At 41.7% G+C, this 12,879-nt stretch overlaps 2 protein-coding genes across 4 annotated transcripts in view; one reads left to right on the top strand and one right to left on the bottom strand.

Annotated features, from left to right (window-relative positions):
• The window catches only part of fmn2a (formin 2a), a 23,165-nt gene extending 16,878 nt beyond the window's left edge, over positions 1-6,287 (top strand). For all 3 annotated transcript variants that reach the window (XM_057046742.1, XM_057046743.1, XM_057046745.1), the window contains exons 14-18: positions 1,321-1,413; positions 3,736-3,787; positions 4,530-4,679; positions 5,321-5,402; positions 5,545-6,287. In XM_057046742.1, coding sequence (XP_056902722.1) covers positions 1,321-1,413; positions 3,736-3,787; positions 4,530-4,679; positions 5,321-5,402; positions 5,545-5,571 — 404 coding nt within the window. In that variant the 3' untranslated portion in view covers positions 5,572-6,287. The remainder of the gene's footprint in view (positions 1-1,320; positions 1,414-3,735; positions 3,788-4,529; positions 4,680-5,320; positions 5,403-5,544) is intronic.
• Positions 6,279-12,879, bottom strand: LOC130533398 (gremlin-2-like). The gene is made up of 2 exons (XM_057046752.1): positions 11,861-12,879; positions 6,279-7,331 (listed from the first exon to the last, which is right to left on the bottom strand). Exon 2 carries the CDS (start codon positions 7,328-7,330, stop codon positions 6,752-6,754), a length of 579 nt encoding a protein of 192 aa, XP_056902732.1. The 5' UTR covers position 7,331; positions 11,861-12,879; the 3' UTR covers positions 6,279-6,751.

The following is a 12,879-nucleotide window of genomic DNA, read 5'->3' as shown; positions in this document are numbered from 1 at the left end:
TCTGTAATAGTCTAAGACAGCTGTGGTCATGGGTGGACCATAGAAGCAGGTCACCAGAGCATCTGTGTGTCATACAGGCAAGCTAGCAAGGAGCAGATGCAACATGTCGGAGGAAGCTCTCATTGGGCCTCGTGTGCCTTTACTGTCCTAATGAATGAGATTAAAATGTGAAGGAGGCAAGGTTACTCATCCTCCATCTCCTGTGTGCATCAGACACAATGAATCGGCTCACTCTGCAGGACAGCGTATAGGGCACGGTCGGGAGAGTCCAGTCGTGCTATAAAGTCAAAATACTGTAATAAAAAAGCACTTGATGACAGAAGGACTTTATTTGAAGTATTTGATTTATTTCAGAAGTTAAAATAAATAGACGTTATTGTTTAAGAATGTATGTTATGTGTTGTTGCACATTAAGACCTGAGGAAAGCTCTGGAAGTAGGATTATGGCTGACATACCAGCCTGATTGCTTGAGTGAAGAGAGCCTTAATGAATGAGGTAGTTGGGAAATAAGCTCTTTCATTACTCTGTCTCATATCACTCAGCACTTAGACCACTTTCCAAACACTCAAGCAACTGGTGACAGTGTATTTTGCGCACAGTGTGCACACATGTGAGTCGGCACATGAGTATGTGTGCACACTGTTTAATGGGCAATTCCCCGGAATCTCCCGGTTTTATGTCTTTGCTGTTAAACCAATCAGGTCTTTTGCTAAGTATTGTTTTCTCTCTGTCATAATTAGTCATTCGCCAAGATGGAGCTGCTTGCAAGGGAAATGAGTTGGCTTTGCTTCGACTGCAGTGGCACATGCTAATTCTCCATAAATACATCATCACATGCTATACCTGCAGCCCTCTTCCTCACCTTGCATAACCAGCTGAGTGCTCTTGCAGACGTTGGCTTCGATGACAGTTCCCAGAGGGGGATTCTGATAGGTAGGCGGTGCTGAAATAGCCTTGGCTCAGAGGACATCAGCGACACGCTGAATGGAGGTCACTGTCTACCTTTTTGGTTGAGGCACCAGATGGTCTATGCATTGCCATTTGCCCAGCCCTGACCTCCCCGTTCCCTTCCGTGTCTCATGGCCTTTCCACCTGAAGGCCTTGAGCTTTTTGTAACCATTATGGTTGCCAATCAAGCCTGACAGTGAGGTCCTCTGGAGACTGGTGTGTATTATTAGTCATTATGGGTCATTATGTTTTGTTATGCTGACATGGGCTCAGCAGAAATTTTGAAAGAGGCTCAATCATGCTGGATTAAACTCTGCGTGCAAGATAAACATTGAACTAAAATATTTCTATTACGTATCTTGTGGTTTCAGCATGTTCAGCTGAGATGGAGAAAGTTTTCAAGTTGTCCTCTGAAGAGAACCTGCAACCCTTCAAGGACAACATGGACATGTTTCTTAGTCAAGGTGAGATTGTTTTAATGATCTCCACCCAGGATGTGTCTAAGCCAGTCAGGCTATTAAATATGGCCTGGAAGGTCCAAACCTTCCCATTACAGTCCTGCTGCTCCAAAAACTGCATCAGTGTAACCACAACGGTTTCCCAGGTCACATGCTCTGTCCAGGCAGAGGGACCGCCCAGTATTTAGAGCCCATTGGTGAAAATTAGCTTTAGATAAACTATTATCCTCTTAAATTATACCCTATGACTTCAAAAATTAAAGAAAACCTCAGTAAATAAATAGTAGCCATTATCTCTTCTGCTGCATCCACTTTAATTATGAGTGAACTTGTGAAACGCTGCAACAGGGATGCACCATCTGTTTTGTTGGTCTCTAATCGGCTCAGTGGACACTTTTGCACATCACTGGCTGATTTACTGATCGGGTAACCAGGAGCCATAAGTGACAAAGCTAATTACATTAATTACAATTTCCATACTGCTCATGATCTGCTGGAAACACTGTGAAAGGGATTATTTCTATGTTTGTTTTTTTTAATAGGAAGTGGCTCCAGCAGATGCCATTGCTGCCTTTGTCCATGACAAATAGAAGAATATTTGGAGTTTGTAGCCAAGTTCAAATGTGAATGCCTTGCCTTTTGAACATAAGTGAAATGTGCAATTAACTTTGACCCCAGTGTGACCAATCTTTGTGAAGGGCGCAGTACACAACTGCTTTTGTATTCAGATGAGAATATAATATCAAGCACATGTTCTTGCCTGGTAAAGCTCACTGTCTTTTCAGAGGTAAAGATGAAAGCAGTTCTACCATTTCCATCTCTGCCCCTCTCCTCGTTTCTGAGAGAGCTATAGAAGCCTTCTCTTTGATGCAAATGACGAGCATGCTCCTTGGAGCAGCCCATAAGTGCCGTAACAGAAGGCTCAGATGGGGTTCCTCCACTGCAGTGGTGGAAAAATGAATAACAGCCAAATGTCTTATTTTTACTTCTGTGATTTTAACAAAGTCCTGGGGTTAAACTCTTTCTGGCTCCACAGTTCGAACCGCTTGTGTTTGTTTTCTAACCATGAAACTAACCACACAATAACACTGGAAGCAGAATCACTGGAGCTCCACTGTTTGGGCTACTTCGAATTCCCTCTCTTCAAACGTTCTCATGCACGCCGGCCTTTGGAGTCGCTGAGGACAGAGAACAGCTCCACTTTATTAAAGCTCGTACACAGATAAAGGAGAGTGATGACAAAGTAAAAGTGCTGCTCAGGGTGTCACAACATGTTGGCTGATCATCCAGCGGTTGAGAGGCAACTTTAGAAAACAGCACTATGACATGGCAACGTGCACGTGTGTATGTGACATGTCAATACAAGAGAAATGCATTCCAAGTTGCTCAGATTGTTGTGGATACACTTCATATCTTACTAGTGAAAACACATAATATAACTAGATTCTGTCACTGAAGATGTACTTTTATGTATTTACTGTTTTTGAAGGTAGATTTTGGATACAAATAGACATTTATCTCTTGTTGTGATGGTGCCATAAGGGTGCACACCATAAATTGATCAGTTGCTAGGGCCACCCTACCAACACCTTTTAAAATGTGATGTAATAATATGAAAAATTACTTTTTCTTCACAGAGAAAATGTTTTAGAATTAATGTAGTTTATTTGATCTGACCACTGTCCTGTCTTCAGAAGCCTTGATTAGGTCACAATTTTCTGGTCACATATTTCTTTAGATGCTTGTAGAATGATGAGAATGAGTTTCCAGAAGATGTCTCGAGGAGGTTTAAAGACTAACCTTTGCTCATACAGCAGCTAAACAAGAACTCACATGTGGAATAAATGTAACCAATCAGGAAAATGGGCTTGTGGAGCTGGAAATGCTGTTTACCTGCAACCTTTTCTTGGTGTATCACAACTCTCCTCATTTCATTTACAACTTTGCCAAAATTATCCTGACAGACTCGGATTGGTACCAGAACATCTTCCTGATATTGTACAAGTCTTACAGGTTTCAAAAGGACCTGATCTGTCTTCCCTCCCACACAAGTGCCAAGTCATCTGTCTCCATCTGCAGCAATGTTACACAAAGAGGCACTTGTCTGACACGCACTACTTGTGTGTCTGTCATGCAAAAGCAGACAAACTGAGACTTAATAACGTGGTAGCATAACACTGACCTTGAAGATGACTGATTTAAGTAATGATGACATGTGGAATCCACCAAATGTACATCTGGCATTGGGTCAAAGGTGTATTTTGTAATGTGACAGGAAACCCTGTATCGGTCCTAATCCCAGTATAATCCTGTGTTTTCTTTTGACAGCCAAAACCGAACTTGAAATGCAAGAGGAGCAGCTGGCCAATATTCAGAAGCTGTAAGACCCATCTTCGCCTTTGAATGCCATCCTTACTCTACTGCTTATGTGCATTATATTTGGTCTTTTTTCAGCATCCAAACAGCAATCAGCCTTAGGAAATGTACCGGTAACATAATTACCTCCAGTTTGGATGGACGCTTTCAGCAGTTCCTTCACTCGCGTTGTTGGTGCAGACGATGGTGCTAGGCCTTCAGGAGACGGGAGGCCCCTAGTTCCAAGTCTGTGTTGTTTATCTAAGAGGAGCTAGCGTAGACAGTCTTGGCTCCAGGCTTCTGTTTCTACCGGCTAGGAATGTGTTCCTATAACACACTCTAAACAGAGACCCCAACCTGTCCACTGTATTGATCCACTGCAAATGGCCACCGCATTTTAAACGTCATCTCAGCAGTATGAATGCATTCTTCTTGTTGGGAGTTCAGTCCTCTTTTTCCACTCTTGCCTGGGTGTTCAGAAATTAGAAGTTGCTGGAGAACAGGGAGAAGTCTAACAATGCTTTAAAAATATAGAATAATGAATGAATATAGAGGCTTGAATTAGATGTTGGACGCGTTGCATTGTGTTAATTGTTTTCATTAAACCATCACTGGTTTGTGCTTTAAATGAGTGTGTAAAGTGCAGAAAAGGTGCATTCTACCACCAGTAACGTTGGTACTTTCCATATGTGGCCATGTGAACAGGTTTCAGAACCTCTCACATCGTCAACCCTCCATTCTGACGACCTTTTGTTTTTTTTCCTCAGCTTCTTTGAACTGACTGTGTCCTTCTCAGTCAAGCCAAAGTCTGGTGAAAAAGAGGTCTCACTCAACACCTTTTTCTCAGTTTGGCACGAGTTTTCCACCGATTTTAAAGAGCAGTGGAAACGGCAGAATAAGCTGATGCTGCAGGAACGGTGAGATATTTTTCTTTCTTTACAGAATGATGTTAAAAACTGGCACTGGCACAAATGAACATTTAAACATGTCATCCAACCCTGCAGAGGGATTTGTTTTACTCTGGGGGGGGACCTCTGAACCAGCATTTCTATAAACACACCAATGTTCCCAATTTTTCCCAGCTCCTAAACTTTCCTCATTTACAAGACATATTGTGTTCATTGAAGATCCTATCAGATGCATTTAAATCACGTGGAGGAAACGATTTAAATGACCCAAATCTTTTTCTTCACCCCAGTAATGAAAATAATCCTCGCAGCATCCACTTAGCTTCCAGTGGTTTGATGAATGCAAAGATAGAGATGTGTATGTCAACAGACAGCAAATTGGTCCATTATGCCAAATGAAGATTGAATTGTGATACACCATCAGAACAGGAAACGCTTCAAGCTTCGTTCTTTGCTATCGACACTGATCTGCTTTCTCTGAGATTCCCATTTAGCCTCAGTGGATCTAGAGGTATATCTTCATACACCTGGAAAGTGGCTCATCTCATGAGAGGGTCATCTGACAAACCCAGTTTATTATGCCCGAATTTCAACTCCAACACAAAAATGTGAATTTTAAGAGTTTTAAAGTATAACTTTTACTTTCTCAGGGTCAAAAAAGCTGAAGAATGCTTCAAACAAGCCCGAGAGAAAGCATCCTACAGCGTGAAACCCAAACATGCGACTGGAATTGTACGTTCAATCTTCATTGGCACGTCTGCTGCTCACACACGTTGCCGGATGTTAAAGAAATAACACCAGCTCGAGCTGTATTTGCAGAGTACCAGACAGTGCTGCCGCCAGCTGTAAATGACTTCTTTTCTTTTTTGTGCAGAAAGCCAAGCTGGGCCAGAAGATCTGAAGCAGACAGTGGAAAATGGTCATCAGCTAGTCCATTGCACAGCTTGTTTGAACAATCTGAGATTAATTCATCAGTAATTCTGACAAAAGTTGTTTACTCTCAGTTGGGTCTGCTTATTTTTCCTGACTAAATAAGTGGATTTTGTGTGGAATGATAAAATGACATTTTCACACAACCTTCAGATTTCACCGAAACGATGAAACCAAAAGCTTTGATGAGATACATTTCAGCTATCGCCAGATAATTGCTGCAATATGAAATATGTAGCAATTTCTCCAAGATTTGGCAGTCTTTATAAGCCATATGTAGTCGTAATTAGATGTACCAGGAAGTCTTAATCTTCCTTTTGAGGTGTTGAGGTCTGATTTTAATCACTTTTTTAATCCTACCTGCCAGGCAGAAGGTGCCTTATTGATCACTGGAGAGGTCACATGAGTGCCATCTTACAGTGTTCATTTCAGAGACATATCAAGAGAGCGGTTCTTATAACTTTTTAGCTTTTACCTGAATCTGGCTGCCTTCCTCTCAGAAAGGCTCCAATGTCATCAACTAATAACTTCGTTTTAGCTGTGTCACATGTCTGCCTTTCTGTCACATCCCATGTTGATAGGTAAATGCCATCATGTATTATGGTGCAACAATACGTGTTCATTTAATACTGTTGACGACAGAAAATATATATTTATTGAATAAAAGAAATTACATAATTTTTAAAAGTTCTCATGTAGCTTGTTTTTAATTTAGAGGTACAGAACGACATGCTCTCTGAATATTATACGAAATAGATTTAATATCCTTACACAACACACACACACACACACACACACACACACACACACACACACACATATATATATGTATATATAGTGTACATATATTAAATTGCACATCCATTACTCATGCTGCAGTATATTAAATGTTCATTATACAGTCCTGGTGTCCTTTACTATAAGAAAGGAAACTACTAACTGGAGGGGGCCACCATTAGCCAGGTAGGCAGAAATAGCTGAAGAATAACTGAAGTTAAAACCTGTTCAGTGTTTCTGAGCTTCAGCATTGTCTTTACACAGCTGCTTGAATCCATCTTTTCCAACACTGTCAGGTTGGCAACATGATAGTGAGTCTGTCGTGGATCCAGGGCTGCAAGTTTGTTTATTTTTACCTGCTTCCTGTCGGCCCTTCACAGCTTCCCATGGCCGCCCACATCCACGGACATGCAGCGACACTGTTTGACCCTCTGCACCTTACGGTGCTTGAACGGCGGCTGCAGGTCTGGACAGTCGAGCTGAACAGTGAGCTGTGTGATACGATGTGGCCTGCAGAACGAACAAGACTGGAAGGGCTCTTGGGCCTTATTGTGGCTCTTCCTTCTTGAACCCAAAGCTTGACCACGACTCTGGGCCTGTGCTGAGCTGGGGCCCATATGGCGAGGGATGTAGAAAGAGTTACACTGGCCATAACAAAAGCGGTTGACCACAGTGCGGCTGCGGCAGCCTTCCTCGCTGATCGTCTGGCGGAGGGGCTGGGTCTTGCACCAGTCTCTACGAAGGTAGCGACGCTCAGTGACCACCAAGGCCTCACGGCTGGAGGACAGCACCTCTGGCTTCTGCTGCAGTAGCCGGTGATGGCGCTCTGATGACAGGTTCCCTTTGGTCTTGTTTGGTGATGGGATGGATCCCTGTGGTCGGGGCTTTTTGGTCTCTGCAGTGATGAAGAGCACCCCAGCCAGTATGACTGGGACAGTTATTCGCCAGAGCATTCTACAAAGAGAGAGGGAGGCATTACTACTAATTACTATGATTTCCACAGCAACGATGTTGAACGGTGATGGTCGTGCAATTGCTAACACGATGGGTACAGTTCTGCAGTGTTGAGGTGTCGCATTTGTGTTGATCTAATGCTGTAGTCCAGCCTTTCAGGCGTCATTTTGAGCATGAATCCATCACTGGAGCCTTGTCAGCGTCTCTGTGTCATTACATTTATTTGCTTTCCTTTCAGCTACGCAACTCTTCCAAAAATAAACAATGATCCGCCATCAAAGAATACATTTAAACACCCGTAACGAGAAGGGGAAGTTGATTTTATTGGTCCTGTCGCCGGGTAAAATAATTAGGGCTTTGCTTACTTTAGTCATGAACTATGCCACAGATATGTAAACAGGCATTAGAGAGGCCCATCTGCATGTTATTAGGGGAAGAGTTGGGGCCCATAGTCATCTCTGCAGTCCACTCCACTTTTTGGTGATCCAGTGTGGAGCCCACTGAACTGTGAATGACCTGCACTGTCCACATTAACAATAGAGTCTTGTGTATCATGTGGACCCAAGAAAGACTTTCAGCTCTAGAGAAATGATTTCTCAACTCTTCAGGATGGAGGTTCTACCCGTGTGCATGCTGTCAGTATTCGTGCCAGCACATTTTTGACCATCACTCAAACATCTTTTCTGCAGATGTTGCTCTTGACAAACTTTGCATGACATCAAGTCAGAAATGCTGACAGAGACCCAAAGTGCCTCAAGGCCACTGGCTGCTCACAGACTCTTCTTTTCTGTGTAAATTTTATGTCTCTTTCTTCCAAATGTGGGACCTGCAATTCTCTCTGACATGGAACAAATTACTTTATCATAATCCGCTCTGCTTGTTGCCTCCTTTTTTGGCCTTGACCCCGAGGTCCTGGCACCAAGACAGCAGCACTCTGTCTGCTGGAAACGGGCTATGAACTTTAAGCATGTCTAATTTTATATACATGTATGATATGATGCAGTGGCCTAATTTCTTTTCTGTCTTTCTCTTTAACATTAGGACCAAAAAAATGAAACTCAATGCTTTCCTCACTGTAATGCATGTCTCTGTTATTATATTCTATTTCCCCATTTATAGTATTATTATTATTATTATTATTATTATTATTATTATTATTATTATTATTATTATCATTATTATTATCAACATGCAGTAAAATATGGCAACAAGCAAAAGTCCTTCCAGGATTCTTTGTAACTAAAGATTTATGTAGTCGTGGCCAATAACGACTCATTTATTCATTTGTAATGTAATTAATCCAGTAACATAACATAACAATGAACTTCCCAATCCTGTAATGAGGTTTTTGGACCAATGAAGTAGTAACATGCATTATTAATTGTTATTACTTTATTGGCTGGAATAGTATTTCCTTTTACTCATCTTGTGTTCAAATGTCTTTACAATCAATCACCACAAATGTCCTGAGTTATGAAAACAAAGGGGATCAATATGTTTAATATAATGTTCAGCAATGTGACCTCATTTTATGGAAATTCAGGAAATAAGCAAAAAAAAGTCAAAGATTTCTAAAAAAAACTGTAGAGATATTAAAATATATAGTGTATATAGTATATGGTGTCTACAGTAATATTATCCTAATTGATCCAAAATTGTATTTTCAAGAGTTTACATTCATTTGTTGTCTGAACATGAAAAATTTCTGTAAAGTCGGAGCTACTTTTCCAGTCTGAGATTATAAATCTAAGTCCATGAGCAGCTGGAATCTTTTGGCCCATTTGTGATGACAGTCAGTAAGACAGTAAAGGAGCTATCTCTGCCCCGCATGCACCTACAGCTTCACCCCTTTTGTATTAAAGGCTTTTGCCTTTGTAATAACCCCCTAAACGAATGTGACTTAGTATCAGTTCTTCTATGTTTTCCCAGAAAACCTGGATGGAAACTGCATTAATCTCATTTTTGTGCTGGTTGACTTTTTTTCTTTCCAAACTCCAGCCGGAACACACATCCACTCTAGTGTTAAAGAACCAAAACCAAAAAGTCCCACAGGGTCCTTTCGGCACCTACCGCACTGTGGAGTCATGACCCTACTCAATCTTCCACTGATCTGGCCCCAGTCTCATTTGTCTCATTACTGCTGACACTGTTTTTAAATGCATGAAGTCCTGGTGGGACTAACAGACTCTTCTTCTGTGAGGCCTCTTCCTCTCCGCCTTGACCACTAACACAGGCACCCTGTGACTGTAGTAAGGTACAGTCTGCACAGAGTGTGGGCGGATTTGAGCGATGACCTGAGGGATGACCCGTACGCAGAGCTGCTCCTGCAGAACTATCCTCATCAATCTGTTGCAGGACAAATTGCAGCTTCAGGGAAGGGATTCATGGGCTTCACAGGCTCATGTGGAGATGGAAAAAAGGATGGTACGTGGTTGGATATGATAAGAGAATAAGACATGGGGGGAGGGGATGGGTACCTGCAGGCAACCCAAGGCGCCACTGTTTCTTCTCCTCTTCCTGACCGTTGTCTCTGCTGTTCTCACTCCCAGAGGTGGAAGGAGACTGTGGCTTTGAGTGTTAATGCTGAGACACTGCGCGTCCATAAGGACAGCTTTAAGAACTTCAAATTCTTGGAGGAAATGCTTCAGTGACAGGAAGCAGACCTCAGATCTGAAATTCAGGCCTCTAATGAAATCCCAAATACCACAGAGACTGCCGAGGGAGACACAAGCCATTCCCAAAACAACTATTATCATTAGTGGGAACTTGCTATGTTTTGTTTTTCAGAATGGTATTATAATACCAGAGCTTTCTGTCTGCATGAAAAAAGAAACGAGTCTTTTTTCAAACCTCAAAGTGAACTGCAAAACATGCTGTAATTAGCCATTAGCCTCCTGTCTAGTCTGGTGTTTGAGGGCTACAGTTGTTAAAACATCTAAGAAAAAAAAGCAGACAGAAAATGTGTTCAGTCACATTTGTACTTCCACTAAACCATGTGAAACATCTTCCCAGCGGGTCTCCAAACGCAGGTTAAAACAAACAAAACCTGACGCCTCAATTATTGCTGCGTCGGAACGTCTCACACAGACTAAGTGCAGTTAATTACAGTAGAACTGCATTTAATTCACCGTGTAGCTCAGACCTCAGTCACACTCACACCCACCCACACACACAGTATAATGCGGAAGGGCAAATAGAGCTAAATGAAATGTTTTTGCTTGCAGGCAATTACAACCATGTCATTAGAAGCATTTTCTACTTTATGCAGTATTTTGCCCAAACTTTGTGCGGCTGTGGTCTTGTTAAGAGTTGGGATCCAGCAGTGGGGGCCTTTTGGGGCCTTCTCTTTGTGAATGAAATATTGCCAGAAGACTGCTTTGTGCACTTTAAGCTGCCATTTGTCACCACAGTCTATCTGGTTAATGACTAGGAGCCCATCTGTAATTCTTCTGACGTTCGGCTCCTTCATCCACGCTCGGTGCTTCAGTAAAGGATCAAAGGCATTTAGGAACACCATGCTTCACTTGTGTTTCTTTCAGATCATGATGGCATTCTGTGGTGGTTCATGGAGATCTTTTAGTCCCAATAAAACTTGTGCAATAATGGTTAAACTGACCAGGGTGGCTTTCATTAAATATATGAGTCCAGGACTAAATTAAGATTTAAGTTTTTCACTCAACACATGACTTCCTGTCTCTGTTTCTTTAGATACATTTGGTGACTTAATGGATTTAAAATAAAGTTCTGTTGGCTTTATCAAGGTTGAGCAGCACAAATTTACCTTTAAATAACTCTTTAAGCTCCAGGTGCTTAAAAATGCATCTTTAATTTGAACACAGATATTTGACACAACTAGCGAAAGGGCAGCATTAATGTGCCAATAAAATCCACATTCTTTTCCTACCTTAGTCCCCTGTTTCTCTGCTGATCTTAAAGACCAGAAATGGAGACTTTCTGATGCTGAAGAAACGATAATATCTGCTGCTAAATTTGCTTTGACACCAGAGGAGACTGTACAAGGTGGTGCAGTCACCAAAGCTGTAAGAAGGATCAGAGGTAAAACTCCCCACCACACACACACACACACACACACACACACACACACACACACACACACACACACACACACGGTTTTGTGCACGATACATGAAGGAGTGTGGTCTGCAACAGATTAACTGGAGAAACTGGTGTCTGAATCTCACTGTATAAGCAGCTGTCATCACTCGCTGGTTTCCCACCCGCAGCAATAATTCCCTGAAACCTCCTGACACTAATTAAACTAATCTAGTTGACACTATTTCCCCACAAATCCTTGAAAGCAAATGTGTCATTACATTTTGGAAAATGTAAAAGTTTGTTTGTGTTTTTAATATTAGAGGAGCTCCTCCTGAATAGATTTTTCTTAACATGATGCAAGCCACCCATAAAAGCCCCAAATCTGACAGAAGACCCAGCAAATCTACAGTCACAGGTTTAGATGAGAGTACTTGAGAAAGTGCTGATGTGTGTGTGAAGTAGGCTCCAGGTACCTCTCTCCACAATGGACAGCAAAAACAAGGGATCAAGGATGTGGTCAAAGGAGATTGTCCACCTTCGGTGGTCCCTGTGCCCACTTCCAGGGTCTGGTTTCCATGATGACACAATCTGTACAATCCTCAGGCTTTGCGTCTTCTTCACCTCCAGTTCAGCTTTAATGTTGAGATCAGGTTCATCTTCTGGGACGGGTTGTGTTGCTCTTCTTCATCTGTCTGTAGGGTAGAAGGGAGAGGCTCCAGCTTCGCAGACGGGGGGAGTTTGTCTGTTTTCTGTGAGCCTTTGACTCACTGTAAAGTCTGCCTAACTGAATCCCTTCCACCCCCTTCCCCTTCCTCAAGACTGGGAGGGTTTATCCAGTTGGTCCTCATCATTAAGGATTAAATCAGGCTTCATTCCTCTCACTTTTATGTGTCTTGTGTGTCCTTGTGTCTCTTTCTGGCAATTGAAGTGTTACTATTACATCCTTTTTCTCATTCTCAATTTATTTAACAAGAATGTTTCCTTTGTTTGTTTGCGATATACATTCTTTCTCTTTTGGCATCAGTATCTAATCTTAAAAGACAGGAGCTATGTTTAAAAAGATAAAGAGAAATAAAAGGCACCACTCTCAACAATAATTTTCTTTTTCCTCATTACCACCATGGCCTGATTGCTCTCCAACCTAGAATGTTAAAACTGTGTAAACCCAGACACAGAACAGAAACTAAAGTAACTCCAAATGCCCCATTTCCCATTCTTTGATAAAAGATAATAATAATAATAATAATAATAATATAATAATAATAATAATAATAATAATAATAATCTGCCTATTTTTCAGCCCTTGATGGGAGACACTGGTTTTTACTTTAGCCACATTGGGGCAGAAACATCATCACAGTCTGATGAATACAGCCTTCAGCTGTTCAAAGAATCCTGACAGGTTTCCATGACAGAACTTCGTGTTTGCAGTACAGCTACTTCATTTGCTGAGCTGATTTTGACGGAAGATGCGTCTCTGCAGAATGACAAT

Source organism: Takifugu flavidus, chromosome 11, assembly GCF_003711565.1.
Source record: "Takifugu flavidus isolate HTHZ2018 chromosome 11, ASM371156v2, whole genome shotgun sequence".
In the NCBI taxonomy this organism is placed as follows: Eukaryota; Metazoa; Chordata; class Actinopteri; order Tetraodontiformes; family Tetraodontidae; genus Takifugu; species Takifugu flavidus.
The sequence above is the reverse complement of the archived record's forward strand: the minus strand, read 5'-3'. Positions and strand labels throughout refer to the sequence as shown.